This window comes from Amblyomma maculatum, chromosome 5 (assembly GCF_055883805.1).
Source record: "Amblyomma maculatum isolate TAMU_Amacu chromosome 5, ASM5588380v1, whole genome shotgun sequence".
Lineage (NCBI taxonomy): Eukaryota > Metazoa > Arthropoda > Arachnida > Ixodida > Ixodidae > Amblyomma > Amblyomma maculatum.
In genome coordinates, this window is record NC_139348.1 from 88032772 (window position 1) to 88048596 (window position 15825).

The following is a 15825-nucleotide window of genomic DNA, read 5'->3' on the forward strand; positions in this document are numbered from 1 at the left end:
ACTGCCATGCACTTTGTTATCGAAGTTTACCGGAGAGGCGAGAACTAGGAGTAGGTTTCCTTGTAAATAACGATATAGCGGATAATATAGAGAAATTCTGTAGAATTAATTAAGGGTAAAAAAATTTAGCGCTCCTCAGTCGCCTTACGTATCCTTCTCTGTCCATTATGTTTTATTTTTTCACTAAACTTTTGACTTAATGGATCAGCAACTAGCCTGGCAACATGCTCTCCTCAATTAACGACAGGTTTGCAGGCATCGTAGTTACGCTTAATAAGCGGTATAAACTGAGGATTGTACGTGCCTACGCGCCTACATGTTGTCATGGTGACAAGGAAGTCGAAAGCTTGTACGGAGATCTAGAATTGGCAATGCGGAAAGCAAATACCCAGTATGCTGTACTAATGGACGACTTCAATGCCGGCTTCAATGGGCGACTTCAAGTATATGGTAAAAGCAGGCAGAAGACCAGGCAGTGGGTGACTATGGCATTGGTTCTAGAAAGGGTGAGTTACTAGTTGCGTTTGCAGAGCCCACTAACTTAAAGGTCATGAGTACCTTCTTCAGTAAATGGAAGAACGGGTAGTGGACATGGAAACTTCCTAACGGGGATACTAAAAAGGAACTGTTCAGTACCGCATTCCTCCTTTCTCGGCATAACTTCCACTTTCCACAATAACTTTCATTATTCCACGTTGCTACTGTCACCTGATTGCGCCGACTCATGTTACTAGGATGCTAAACCGAAGGGATGGGCTTTTAAGAGCGCTGTCTCTAAAAGAAATAATCAAAGGGAGCTGAATGTAAGCACAGTAACGCGAGCTACTTTGAACGCAATGATGCGGCGTGGCAGTAGGGGACGGCAATAAAAGCATGTACAGAAACAAAAAAAGTCAGAGCAAGCTATATGTCAGTCCGACTGCAATCGCATCCTCTGTGTCCTTGAATCGGTTCTGCACACCTACTTGATAAATTCACTGCGCTTGCTCGTCATGTCAAGGCGATAATTTAACGCTGTCATGTTACAGGCACAGCAACGAAATTTGTAAAAAAACTTTTGGGTGAAAGCGAAAAGCTGGTAATTTAATCAATGTGAGAGTAGGCAGCGTGCTTGAAAAATATTGTTTAGCTGTTGTCACATTTAATATACTCGCAAAGCGTATGCTGTCACTAGTCAACTACGCATTGGAGAGAAATTGGTGAAAGAAGCAACCCAGTAAAAAAAAAACTACAGAACTGTGTCAAAAATACGACAAAATATCCTGTAGAATTCTGTCGTAACCATCAAATTTTTCTGTAGTTCAGTAATACTTTTCTGTAGTTCTGTCGTTTTTCTGTGGTATATTTCTGTTGTCTGTAGTTCTGTTGCACGTTTCTGTTGTAACTACAGAAATCTCTGATGTTACTACAGAATGTTCTGTTGTCACAACAGGTTTCCCGTCAAAAACCGCACAGAAATTCTGTCGTGACATCAGAAAATTTTCTGAAGTTTTTTCCGACTGGGAAGGACATGATGCAGGGTGTTATACGGGAAGATTTATTCAGGCCTTGGGTTTTGTGTGCGCACAGTAAAATAAAACTATGGTAAACAATGAAGAAAAGCGCCTCAGACAGAAATAAATACGCATCTCTTGCTGTCACACAGGGTGCGACAAATCTCCTGATGGAGAAACTCATACGCGTGCAGCCTTATTCCAGCGTGACGCTGAGGTTGGCACAAAAGAACGTGCCCTTGTCGCCAACACTTTTCAGCAGGAGGGTCCATTCTCCCTGCAGAACACAGGCGGTAAGAAAAATAAGCGAAATTGATCGCACTCAAGTCAAGGTCGGCAGAACTTAGAAATTATTCAGCGCATCATAGCTGTAAGCTTATATGGAAGGAGGAGGAGGAAGGAAGATGAGGAGGAAAGGCAGGGAGGTTAATCGGTAAAAGCGGTTTGCTACCCTGCACTGGGGGAGAGGGGTAGGTGGGTATAAAATTTGTGGGTGTAGTAGCGAAGTAGGCAGGTAATTTGGAGTAAAACATAGAACCATGGGCTATTCGTCTTTGCTCATGAACGATGCTCATGCGTCGCATCATCATTTGTGCCAGTTATATACGTGATGTAAAATTATTAATGGTCGCGCTGCCCCTGTGGTCCGCTTTTAATTCTAAAGCAAATTACACATGAGTGTTAATGTTTCAGCCAATGAAATTTTTTTCTTCGCTGCCTGCCTGTCGCCATTTACCTGTTCATCGGGCGGGTCATCAATCATGCACGGTTATTATTTGAAAAAAAAAATGTTATTCAAGTTTACGTATCACTAGGCCAAGAATTACTGTTATCCTTAGCCCGATGACTATATTTTGGAGCATTTCGGTACTGCGACGGTCGAGTTTCCCAACCGACAACTTGTCGCCGAAGATCTCGTCTTCTCTCCTGCCTCTTTGTCGCCATTTAAAGATCAGGTATCATAAGCTAACTGGCACAAGAAAATACACGCATACTTTTAATCTCGGATAACGCCTTGTGAATGAAATGGTGTAATTGTGCATAGTTCGAACATAGTATGCTTTTCGAACTGCATTTATGTCGCCGTTAGGGCTTTAAATATGTTAAATCGTTCATATGTGAATGCTAAATATTTCCTCATGAGCATCAAGCGATCAGTGGGTAAGGGGATAAGTATACTTGTTACTGTCAAAAAACCCCAAATAAATGAAGGAATGCTCTAGTCATGTTACTAATTCCACGTCGTCCTTAAAAACCCACCACTAATTTTATATGTAGGCTTGTTGAGATAAAAGATGTGATACATTTGGAGAAGAAATACTGGTGCTGGCTGAATCCAGAAAAAAAGTCAGTCATGTTAACTATAGCTTGATGTCAAAAAATGTACTTTTAAAATTTTAACTATCACAGATGCATAGGATGAATTTGGGTTTTGTTGCTGACCGTTAGCAATACTAGCCAATGAAGCCATATTAGTCTATAAACTAGAAAACGCATTTGCCTTGGCGCTGTAGCTAGGTAAGTTTCGGCAGGTTCTTGCGAAGGTTGAAACCTGCGTGCCCGCTTAATCCTTCAAAGAAGCGCCTACTGTGAAAACAGCTTTGCACAGCAGGCACCAGCTAACCTATTGCCGGCCTCATCAGGAGCGGGAGCAGCCCAGGGCGGGTGTGGCGAGAGCAGGACAGAGGGGGTCATGTGGCATATTAACCGAGAAGTGATACAATTTCAAAGACCTAGCTGGATGCTCGAAGCGGTGATCGAGTTTTGAACTTCCCTTTAAAGGACCCTTATTAGTTTAGGCCCATCATCTAAGGTAGTAACGGTTCCAAAAATCTAAATATCATCATCATCATCATCAGCTTGACTATACCCTGACTAAAATCTAAATATAGAAATCGTCATCCCTATTCAATGGCCAGCTAGAGAAATCTGATTACAACCAGATGTATCGCTAATAGTAAAATTGAACGCTTTCGACATATTTACCCAGCTCCCTCAGTAAACGTCTTTCAACTCTAAAACATCCGCCAACTGTGGTATCAATTTGGCAAATGAGCCGCATTTTTACCACAAAAAAGCGATTTTTAGAAAATAGTGGCTGGCTTCAGAGAAACAACTAGTATAAGTATAGTCTAATAAGGTATATATTGATGGAGAACAATTGTGCAACAAGAATGTCTTCCGAGAAGTGCCGTCTAACGAATTCGTATTTGAGCCAACACTCTAACACATTGAAAGCTTACGGGGTTCACAAAGCCAGGGTTCATCATCTGCATGGTCCAACTGTAACTCTTGTCCTTGATGAGGGGACAGCTGAGGCGGTCACACAAGTTGCTGTCGAGCCAAGGGAACGGCATCATAACATCTGCCCACGAACTGATGGCCGCGTGAAGGAATGCACTGCTGGTATCCTGGTCTGTATTAGAGGGGAAATACATGCGAGTAATCCGCAGTATGACCAAAGCGCCGCGAAACACAAGCAGTACCACATCCAGAATCCACCGACAAATAGTTAACCAAACTTAAATAATTGTTTGATAATTAACGTTCATAGACAACAGTACGATTTACGATTGTTCTTTTTACGGCGGAAAAAAATATGACCTGGAGAAGCGTGCCCTTCCACGAACTTGATCTCATGGGACAAAGTTATAAAAAAAAAATCCTGAAATGACTCGTTTATAAAAACAGGCAGACGCGGGTCGATGCTGAAACGCTTATTCTTGTAACCGCTTCTTTTTACTGGCATATTTGTAACCATGCATCGACTAGTACAACAAGCTCGGCTTCATGGCCAGTCCTGTGCATGAGTAAAAATGGCCATACCTTATCTCGTGAGTAAAACGGTTTATGCTGCTCAACAAATCTCAGGGTTTGCAACATTTTGCTGTGAGTATAACTTGAGATTTAAGATATGTGCAGGCAGAAAACTGGATGCAGGTGTGCAATTCGTTCGAATTTGATCGATTGCTTTGATAGTATTCGTTCCTGTTTCTCCGTTTTTAAAGTCATGACGTGCCCGTTACAGGCGCGCTTTCGCTTCTTATCCTGCATTTATTTTATCGGAGCGTTCTGAACGAAAGCGAACAAAAGAGTAGAACATATTTTTACAATGTTTAAAGCTTGGTAAGATTTCATAAACCAAGACTCTGCCAAGGCACAAATGTGCCCTGGTACTATAACGTCTCACTGTCGCCTCATTGCAAATTTGGTATCTAGAACTTCTGCTGCACTACATTCCTCGAAAATGTGTGGTTACTGCAAACACGCAGAAACTTACTTGAAGTCAGCGTGAACGTGATATTTATAGGCATGCTACGGTTGAGCAGGCATTTGTCATAGTTGCAATCGTTGATTTGGAGTGAAAAGTTCTTGACAGGGCAGGGCGTACTTAAAACTGCGGCCGAAAAAAAAAAGAAACAACTGTTTCATTTTCCTTGATACAGCGCGTGGAAAAAGAAATTTGAACTCGAGGTCAGTCAGGACTGCTCAAAACATAGAACTCAAAAGAGCGCGAGGTAAGCCATGCGAAGTTGTAGCATTTTTATACACCTCGTTAGACTTATTTCATTAGTCTGGTGGGTACTCTCATCTGCGTAATACTAGTTTATGCAAAGCTCATTTTGTCGCAATAAATAAAGAAAAACTGCCTAGGTGAAACGTTACACCTACATCAACCACTAAGCTGTTAAGAACGGCTTCGTGTACTTTGTTGAAGTAAACAGCATATTTCATTCCTACCAACATGGCTTCAGGACATGTCTGTCTATTGTTACCCAATTTTTCGAGATCCTACATGACATTGTTAAAGCATTTAACGACCAAACCCGAAAGACGTAATATTTTTAGACTTTTAAAAAGCATTTGATCGTGTCTGCCACGCTAAACTACTACTAAAACTTAAACCTATTCGAGAGAATGATCCAATTGTTCAGTGGCTCAGTTGTTATTTATCTAACCTCAGCCAGGTTGCTCAATATGGTGCCCGTATTCCGCGAATTGAGCCAGTCTTTTTGGTTGTACCCCGGGGCTCAGGTTTAGTCCCTATGCTGTTCCTTTTTTGATAATCAACATAGTCAGGTGAAATCCGAGATTAGATCATTCGCACACGACTGCTTCTTGTATAGAGACGTATACAACCGCGAAGATCAAATTGCTCTTAGTAAGGATTTTAATTTGACATCTTAATGGGCACAAAGTGATTATTTGCCATGAACTTAAATAAAACAGGCTCAATGTGAATAACAAAAAAGAAATTCAAGCTTTTTTTCTTTTTGTACGGTTGTGGCAGTGTCATCCTTAACACCGTCACTGAGTAACAGTACTTGGGCGTCGTGCTGTTTGCTGATCGGACATGGTTGGCTCATGTAGAGCATGTGGAAACAAAGCACTACGAAAGTTAAGATTACTAAAACGGGCCCTGCATTACTATACTTAATAATAATAATAATAATAATAATAATAATAATAATAATAATAATAATAATAATAATAATAATAATTATTATTATTATTATTATTATTATTATTATTATTATTATTATTATTATTATTATTATTATTATTATTATTATTATTATTATTATTATTATTATTATTATTATTATTATTATTATTATTATTATTATTATTATTATTATTATTGATTGTCTGACAAAGAACGCTCGTGCAATGGGCCTTGGCTCATTCAGATTCTTCCTGAAGGCGGTGCCGACCTTGCTCTCGGCAGTAAAAGCTACCTGAATGCCGAAGCTGCCAGTAACTTTCTTGAGTCTACTGGAGACACAAATACATGCCGTACAACACGGGGGTTGAGTACAACGTACCCGTCTCTTGTGGGAAGCATTATTATATTGTGCAGATTGAAAGATGCCTCAATACACGCAGGAGGGAGCACAAGAGGTCGTTGAAGACCTCTGCCACCTCTTCTATCTCGTTGTTCATTATCGTGACTGCAGGAAAGAAAATGATAGCGTATATGCACCGGATAAGAGGCGCGCTTCCGTCGCCTTTTGTAATACGGATCACATGCGCCAGGAAACAGTGGAGGTACATGAAATCGCCTCACTGAGAACTTCATGTGTTTCTAAACATTCGGTAGTGTTGCAACAGAAAGTGATACAATATCTTCTTTGTAATCTACCAGCGCAATGAGATATTGCGCACGAGTAGTTTGGGTTATTCCAGTTTTTTGTTGTTTTTAATTGCTTGTGCGCACGCTCGAGACTGCATTTAAAGTCTTGTGAAACACGAGTTCTTCATTATAAAAATTAGCTGTGGTTTAGCTTGTGGTTAAACCTGGAGTTAGGCGAGAGCTACATCTGCATGGCTACGCTTAGGTTCGGCTTGAAAGTGAAGACAAGGCTTCGGCATATAGTAGTTTACTCTGTGGTTTCAGCTTTATTTACGCCATAGGGGGCACTTTGGACCACTAAAGTAAGGCGATAGCATCTGTTGCTTTGTGAACTGAAGCCCTCCTCTACGGCAACTCTTTCTCTCTATTTTCACTCTCCCTTTTCTCCTTTTTCTAACGACTCGGTTAAGGTGTCGTGGAGAATTAAAACAAATTAAGCGCCTTTTCTTTCCTGTAAACTAATTTGAAACGCCACTGATGCCCGCTGCACTGAGTCTGCTTTTATGGGCTGTATGGTGCAGCGTTCGAGTAAGGGCCAAATCAATGGCGCCGCGCGGAAGCCTGGATCGAACACCCGGGGGGTCAGCTTCGTATATACGTGAATCGCCTGGTGATGTCATCACCAGGTATGACGTAATGACCGGGTGTGACGTCACGATGACATTGCAACCTATGATGTCATAGTCAGTCCAATTGTCATCACTCATGACTTATTAGTAGTAGTTAGTAAAAAGTTAGGTAGTAGTACTGGTTAGTGACTAGTTAGTAATTAGCACGGGTTTGTGACTAGTTAGCCATTATTAATTAGTACTACACCACTGCTGACCAGTCATGAGCCGGAGCATTTGCACAGTTGCACAGCTGCTTCACCTCGATGTGACCCGGCGCATGCGGACACCTGCCAAAGCAGTTGTGCCATTATTCAGCATGGAGCCACACTGACCTGACGCAGCGGCTGGCGTAAGGTAGCTCTAGATCAGTTGGTAGCGCTTTATGTGAGCGCGTCTCTTTACTGATGCTCATTTTACGCGCACTGCGCAATACTGCATGCCAATTTTTCAGTTCTGGTGCTGCAAACTATTCAGTACTTCTATCAAACAAACAAGTTGGTATAGAGCCTATGACTCATTTTAAGTATACTGTGCGCACATTTTATAAAGAAATGTCACGTTACTTCTCTTAGTATTCAAGGCAAACAAAACTGTTCAGAACTGCGAGAGTTTTGAGGGAAATAAAGATTTGCATGCCATTGAAATGCTGCTAAATATAACTTCTACGGCAGTCTTTGACAAACATGCATCTAGGTTGGAAGCTGACTGATCTTGAATGTTGTCGTATATTTAACTGGCCAATCATCAAGGTCGCTTTGCTGTCAGGAGGTAAAGATTAACCACACGCAACGAGCTTCTTGAAAGACGAACTGTGAAAGATTAGCTGTTTTTAAGGAGGTAGCTTTTCTTCACTCTTCCAACATTACATGAAATCCTTGCCGTAAGAGCTCATTTACCTTCCTAGAGGGTCAGCACCGGTTAGAGCCCAGCACAGCCCGCGAGTGTGATGTCTCCACCCAGAAAGCGCCACTGGCTTCTTCAGTTAATCGATTTTAACTCGCTAGCTTTAGATTACCTGTTCGCCAAACATCTGGCGTCGACTTTCTGGGTCTAAAAAAGTGTGGGCTTGGTTCTAGCACGTAGCAGTTGGCAGCTGACATGGCCATGCACTGATTGGTCGGCGGCTTGTGTGACGTCAGGCATGGCCGATTTGGCAAACACTTCAAACCCGGAATTTGTCTTTGAGACGAGGTGGCGAGATCGGAACGTAGTTTTCCAGTAGCTTTGGGCCCCGCCGGGGTGGTGCAGTGGTAAGACGCCCGACTACTCTCCGGAGTTCCCGGTTTTGAACCCGACCACGGCGGCTGCGTTTCGATGGAGGCGAAACGACGTGGCGTCCGTGTGCTGTGCGATGTCAGCGCACATTAAAGATCCCCAGGTGGCCGAAATTATCCGTAGCCCTCCACTACGGCTCCCCTTTCTCTCTTTCCACTTTCACTCCCACCTTCATCCCCTCCTACGGCGCGGTTCAGGTGTCCACATAGCAATTGTGACAGATACTGCGCCTTTCCCTTCCTATGAACCAATTATTATTATTACAGGAGCTTTGGATTTCGAGTTAAACACACTGCCTTATAGCCCCCGCAAGCAGATTCATGCGCCTTCATTAAAGTGTGGTTTTACACGTACGTAGGTTGGTCTGGCAGATAATGCCGTAGCTTGCTACTTTGTGCTAATGAGTATAGGTGGCATAACAGAGGCACAGGTTAAACGTTTACAGGTTAAGGGAATAAGTTCATGCACATGACTGCTCTCTTCAAAGCGCCATTGCGCCTGACGCGGCCTTGGAATGAAGCTAAGCGGCAGACAGTGCGAAGCGCCACGTCCAGGTCTCTAAGCGCATACATGACTTTGCTTAGATAAAATCCTGAAATAGACGCAACGGCACTTCGAAGCGAGAGACCACCTCTTCGCTTCTTCCCCCTTAGAATGGACGACCCTGTACGCAGCGTTAAATTCGGAGGCGGTGCCGGCAAACGGGAGTCAATATTGGCGTCTAGTTATGCAGTCAATCTTTATTGTGAGAGCGATAAAACTTTATTCTTCTGAGGATTGTGGGCCCTAATGATGCCACATGTTGCACCAATGGTGGTAGGAGCTGAGCTGCTAAGGTCGCTTAGTTTAAGTACAGGGCATGGATAGAACCAACCTTCCAATGCCCTTTGGATTCTGAGTCCAGCACGCTACTCCTACACTAGGTAGCCGCGTTCGTTATACTTCGATAAACCATTTTTTTTTGCTGCTAAATCTAGTACTGGTCCAGAAAATTGACTGAGAATTGGTCTGATAATGTCTGATCAGCCCTAATTTCCTATCCGACATTCTGCAGTAGCCTCGCTAAACCCAGGCTGAGCTTTCTAATGGCCGCCTGACAGATTTTGTGGGCTCGCCTTACGCCGCGGGAGGTTGTAGACAGCTGTGAGTTTAAGATATAGGAAGCGGATTCTATAAGTCAACTTTTAATGCAATAAAGCACGCGCGCTTGATCGCACGATCTTCTTTTCTCTCTTCTGTACACAAGGCACACTACGCTCGGAGACCATGCATGCAGCTTCAACTTCTCCATCTAATAAAAACACACAGAACCCAGCAGTAATACTTTTCGTTGGACGAATATTCCGCACAGCAAAAAAAAAAAAACGGAAGGAGAACATTCACCTTTAATTAGACTGCAGCAGTCTTTGTAGTTGACGTTTTCACACTTGGCACCGGGCGATCCGAAGTAGATAACGGCGGCGGCGAAGAGAGCCATGATGAACGATGAAGTTCCTGCACTATCACTCATGGTCTATTTAGTCGACTTGAGGCTTAATCGAACGGCGTCTGGAACTGCAGTAACACTTAAGCGAAACCAGATACGAATGCTGTCATGACACCAGTGGAATGCGAATATGTCATTATCGCGCAAGGAGCATGTACTTAAACACCTTACTGTCTCACGCTTTTACCGTTGGCTCGAAGCCATGGCGGAGAAATAAATCCTTGCAAATTGTTTTATGTGGGGTTATGTTTCATTAATCTAACGCATCCACCCAGGTAGGCTTATTTGGAAAGCAATATGCGTCGTAATATTTTCGGGGCCGTCACTAGATTATAAACTCTCCTAGTCATTTTGGGACGTTAAACCCCACACACCAAACCGAACCAAACCATTTAATAACTAAAAGGACCATCAGCTTTGAAGGTGAGCCTAAGTTATAAATTTTCTTGTGCGACTCTTCATACATAGAAATACTTACTCTTGCCTACAAATGAGGTTTTGATAACCTATTATATGGGCGTTCTGAAAGTTTTTATTCATAGAACGGTGTCACTGTGGGTACCATTCTCGACGTAATAATATTAACTTTTGCTACATCATCAGAGAAAAAAAAAAAAAAGATGTCTTTATTCAATACGTAACACGTGAAATAGACATCTTTTTTTACCAATATAAATTGCGCTAAAGCCATTTAACAAGCTTCCAAATACTAGTTTTGATTTCGACGTTTCTAAAACATTGCTTTCTTAGAAAATTGGAAACTGGCACAATTAAATGTTGTCAGCTTTCAATTTCGCAATATAATATTGGTCCTTAAACTCAATCTAAATGTTTCATTAAGTAACATCTGTTAAACTAATTGTCTTATCTGTCATTTCTATTATGCACAATATGTCAATCTAGTGGGCTCAGAGGCTGCACAAAGTAGTTCGCATAGCTTTCGCACTACAAATTTGCGAACGTTTAAACAATTCCCCGTATATAACAATTTCAATTTACACTTTTCGGGAAAAAAGTACGAAAAGCAGTACAATAGGCATTTTTGTACATTGGGCCTGCATGCTGCCAATGTACACATATCAGATGCGGACATAAGAATACAGAGTATGCTTTTCCGTTCAAATTAAAATCACGCGTTCTGTATTTAAGACCAGAAAAGGTTATTTGTCGGAGTAAAAGCGCTCGAGCGTCTGCTCCGTTAGAAAAACCACGAGTATTTGCCAGTTTCAATTACCAAACTGGTGAAAATTCTTAAAACACAATAGCATGCTCCGTTTACTTTTATCCCCACAGGTACACGTCTACTCACATCACGTTAACGTGGAAATCAGCGGAATATTCATCCCGCGTATAATATCGAAAGTAGAAAAGCAAGATAGGAATCTCTGCAGAAGAAATGGGACGAGCAATCTAACACAATTTACAAAGACTCAGCAGGACCAAACTATGTAGTGAAGACTATTTTAGTCTCAACGCCTACGTTATCGCTAATCAACTGCGCCTCGACAAAAATGTACAACCCACTCACGCAGAGGAGGCAGGTATTGCACTATCTGTAGCGTCTAACCCCAAGGCCGTTGTGCACACGGATTCCCAGAACGCCTGTCGTAACTTCAACAATGGAATAATTCACAGTTTAAGAATGTCATTGCTCTCTAAGCATCCACCCAGCCAAGCATCAGTCATCTGGTTGCCCGGTCGCCAGGAAACTCTACGATGAAACGAAGCCACGTACAGGCATGCCCAAGCTCCTGTATACCTGGCGTTTCCCCATGACGACCCTGGAGGGTGCTTGAAACTAGTTTTCTAATTAAGCCGATATTTGTTGACTCAGTGAAGTCATAGTGACTTCATGTTAAATGAGCACGAAAAGACGATCGCAGTAGAGACTACAACACGAAACAAGCGTAATGAACTGCGTGAAATAACATTGTGCTCTGTATCCAACAAACGAGTGCCGTGCCCGAAACATCGGATCATTTTGTGGACCGTTAGGCAGTCTTTAGCTTGTGGGCTCAGACAAAGTTGTTTTAAGTGATTCGGTATCCCAAACTGACACAGGCTATGAACGATGCCGCAATGGTGGCCTCCAAAATAATTTAGACCCCATTGGAATCTTTACAGCGCGCTCATATGCATTTTACCTCAGTTGAAACGCGGCATCAACGCCAATGATCGAAGCCGCGTGATTTGGTTCGTTAGCCCAGCGGATAATCAAGGAACCATCATAACCTAACCAGCCCTTGATATAATTTAAAGTTCTCTGCTGCCTCTCTCTCTAGCCCCTTCTGAGACATCTTAAGCAAAGTTCTGGCTTTTTTATGTTTTTTACAGGACCACGAAAATATCAGAACAAGGTGAGTGCTTCGTGATTTTCATACGCTCATTACAGTTCCGAGCTTGAAATAGACTCACCTTTTCTCGTGCTTTTACTGCCCTGGCTTGAGGCTTTTCATTGTTGAGCTCGGATGGCGCAGCTTACTTATTCTTATCCTGGATAACACCGCCAATGAGGCGTCACCAGCCCACGTACTCTCTATCGCCTAGGCACCGTAGCGAAAATCCCACTACGATTTCATCCCTCATGCAGGCCACTGACTGCAAATGCAGATTTAGATTATATGTGCGTGGGTGTATGTGTCTGTCGGGAGGGGAGGGGGGTGCTACAAGCACTCGCAGCTTTCCGTGCATCTTCTGCGCAGGTTGTTGACCGTTCTTCTCATTTTAATGTCACGTTTAAACCTTTTAATTATACCTATTTCATGATCTCACTGTGTATTTAATTCTCTGAAACGCATGAAACTTGTTTTCGACGCAGACCACTGCTCTGTGGCAATCCTCCTTTTCCTCAGGTGAATGTGATCGTAAGTATATGGCAGGTCTTGTGCACAAAAGAAGGGCACTTTGTCGTGACACTCTCAATTGGTGCACATGTAGACATGTGCCAAAAAAGAGCAAACTGATATCTCGGTCAAAATGGCATGCACCGCACGCGAGGTTTGTCGACGATCAAAATACAGGGTCGGCCTTGGCTACGCTCATTGAAGGGTGGCCATGTGTTAAGGTGTTAGGCAGCTGTGGCAACTACAATATTTCTCGGCTTTGTAAAACAGAGATTCGGTGTTATGGAATAAAATTTTATAAACTTCTGGTGCCATCTCGCAAAAGAAATTTATATATGGCTATTTGCCGGCAGCATCAAAGAAATAATAGTAGTAAACAGTTTTGAAGCTGCCTGGCAGTACGAATTACGCTCCATGTCCACTCAGTGAAATTATGCCACCGTTACCTCTATGAAGCTTCTCATCTTATGGTGAATGCGCCACGTACGAGAAACCTGACCTTTATTAAACACCGCGACAACCACTTTATCAATGTTGATACTCCTTACGAAGGAGAAAATGAGAGAAAAAAGCTTAAATTATCACAGGCGCATTGAGCCTGTCCTCAGTCTTGACTTTTCTACACGGTTGCTCCGTCGTAAGGCTGAGAAGTACAAAAAAGGTGGCAATTTCAAAATGCCAGCGGAAGATCTGGCCGCTTAACGGTTGCTTTGACACGCTGGGTTTAACGTCCAAAGTGACTCATTTATTAGAAAATCCTTTATGGATGGATCGGGAACTTTCCATCCCATGGGATTCTTTAATGTTCGCTAACATCGCACAGCACATGGGCATCTTGCTTTTCGCCTCCATGGAGAAGTAGCAGTCGCGACCGAGATTCGATCCGACGGCCCTGCGTTCAGCAATGGACCACCGTAACCAATCAGCGACTACGATGGAGCTTCAGCCAATTTTAGGAAGCAACTTAAAGTTTCGCTTTTTTCGTTGTTTTCTTTGCACGTTTCAAGACATGATGAAATTTTGGAAGCGGCCAAGCTCGCCTATTTCAAAGGCCTCGATAACATAGCATAGGCAAACCTACTATTGCTGTTTTTATATTCATGATTTCCGAGTTCTTTTCACCAAACGGTGTTTTATGTGTGTGTATGCAACGAATAAGAAGGCCTTGTAGACAACTACTTCTTTGATTTGAACGCAAAATGGTTATGCAACAAAGAAGAAGTTGTATAGCCTTTTTGATACATTTGGTTTTTGCGGACATTATACAGATCAATGAAACGTGGTATAGGTATCAAGCCATTGAAAGAGATAAAATGCGATACACACTAGTAAAGTCGCCCGAGCAAAAAGGGGAGGGTGCGATAAAAATTAAATTAGGGGGACGCCCAAGGGAGACCCGCCTTTAACGCCAACTTCTCATTCCACGAATTTTTCAAACTTTATAATGCTTAAATCCTTCCAATTCTGAACTTTATATTACTGCAAAGTCAGTACAAATCACTAACACATGTCAGTAAGTTATATGCACCACAGCGTTTTCACCAGGTGCCCCTTAAACAGGCCTGGTAGCAATGATCCTTCGTGGCCTATATTCCTCCCGGTTGCCGAGAGTGTCGAACGTGGAATCATGAGCTCCGTAAATAGGTTAAAGAGCCCTACCTGGCCGCAGAGACAGAGATGCTGCCACTGTGCTCGAGCAATATCAAGTAACCTTCCAATGTTTGCCAACAGGACTCGTTATCATGACTAATTTCCTTTTGCATACAGGCGTTGATGCAAGACCCTAGAGGTTTGAATATTCCGAGATACACTGGTGCACCTGAAAATGCTCCCTGAGGTTGTGCCATCGGGGAGAATCCTTAAGCTCTTTAGGTTCCTGGAGCCCATGACGCTCCACGTCTTGCATCGGATGCTGTTTTGTAGGCTTCCATGTGGAAAGCGGACGCCGAACAGATTGTCGAGACACCAAAAGAAATAAACCCTGCGATGGGACATTAGGCCAGCTTTCTTCCCCGATTAAAGAACCCTTCCAGTTACCTGTTGATAGCGCCAGATGAAGAGCGTGACAAAATTGATTTAGAACCATAACAAATTAAAACCAGCGCCTCGATAGTTCAATCCCACAAAAATGGTACCTTCCTCATCGCCACTTCTGGAATCGAAGCAAAGGAACATCAACACTGTAATAGAATCTCAACAAAAAAAGAATTAATGGGTCTAAAAAAACAGCATCTTATGGTCTGTTGCTCAACGCGCTAAACTTAGCAGAAGAGGTCGCCGTGCTACTCTTTTCCTTCTGCTAATGCCCAAGACCTAGAGACTACGTGGCAGATTGGATTACCACAACGGTAGATGGGGGACGGTCACGAACACTTGATGCTATAATTACAGTCTAAGCGTGTACTTTCAACACAAGTGTTCTGTGCGGAGGAACTGTTTAAAACATTACGAGAGCGCTGTTGAATCTACACTGCAGGAATACCAAACTCTGATCATTGCTGTTGCACAGGATGCATCACATTTGTTATTATTGTCATGTAAATTGACCGTCATTATAATTGCTACTGTTTTCAGTGTCATTACCACTAAATACAGAGTCATTACAATCACTACTATCAGCCTCACCGTAGGAAAACAAAAGTATGACATGTTTTACACAGTCCCAGGTGTTCTGAACCTTTGTGGCACTTACTGTTAGTGATGTGCTCTACATTGCCTGTTGTTTAGAGTTTTGTTGACTTGGTTCTTCCTATTCCATATCGTGTTGAGTTGATGCTCTTTTTTAAATCATTGTACATTACCCATGTATATAGGACATATTGTCAGTGTAATAAATACAATGTTTAAAAAAATTCCTGACGTGACGTAGTTGGTTAAAGCGCTCGGCTGGAGATGCGAGGGAGGGAGGTCCGATCCCCGGTGTGAGAAAGGGTCTTATCTTTCTCATGATGTCATCATGTCATCATTTGACGGGCAGCTATAA

The 15825-nt window shown here is 42.6% G+C and overlaps 1 protein-coding gene across 2 annotated transcripts; it reads right to left on the reverse strand.

The window, feature by feature from the left end:
- Positions 1 to 1500: 1500 nt before the first annotated feature.
- Positions 1501 to 4886, reverse strand: LOC146188653 (mite group 2 allergen-like Ixo r 2). 2 transcript variants are annotated; one of them, XM_084603166.1, is made up of 3 exons: positions 4774 to 4886; positions 3746 to 3909; positions 1501 to 1770 (listed from the first exon to the last, which is right to left on the reverse strand). In XM_084603166.1, exons 1-3 carry the CDS (start codon positions 4805 to 4807, stop codon positions 1690 to 1692), a joined length of 279 nt encoding a protein of 92 aa, XP_084459292.1. In that variant the 5' UTR covers positions 4808 to 4886; the 3' UTR covers positions 1501 to 1689. The 2 variants fall into 2 exon arrangements, with proteins under 2 accessions (XP_084459292.1, XP_084459291.1); XM_084603165.1 differs by having other exon boundaries at positions 1502 to 1770; positions 3737 to 3909.
- Positions 4887 to 15825: the final 10939 nt, after the last annotated feature.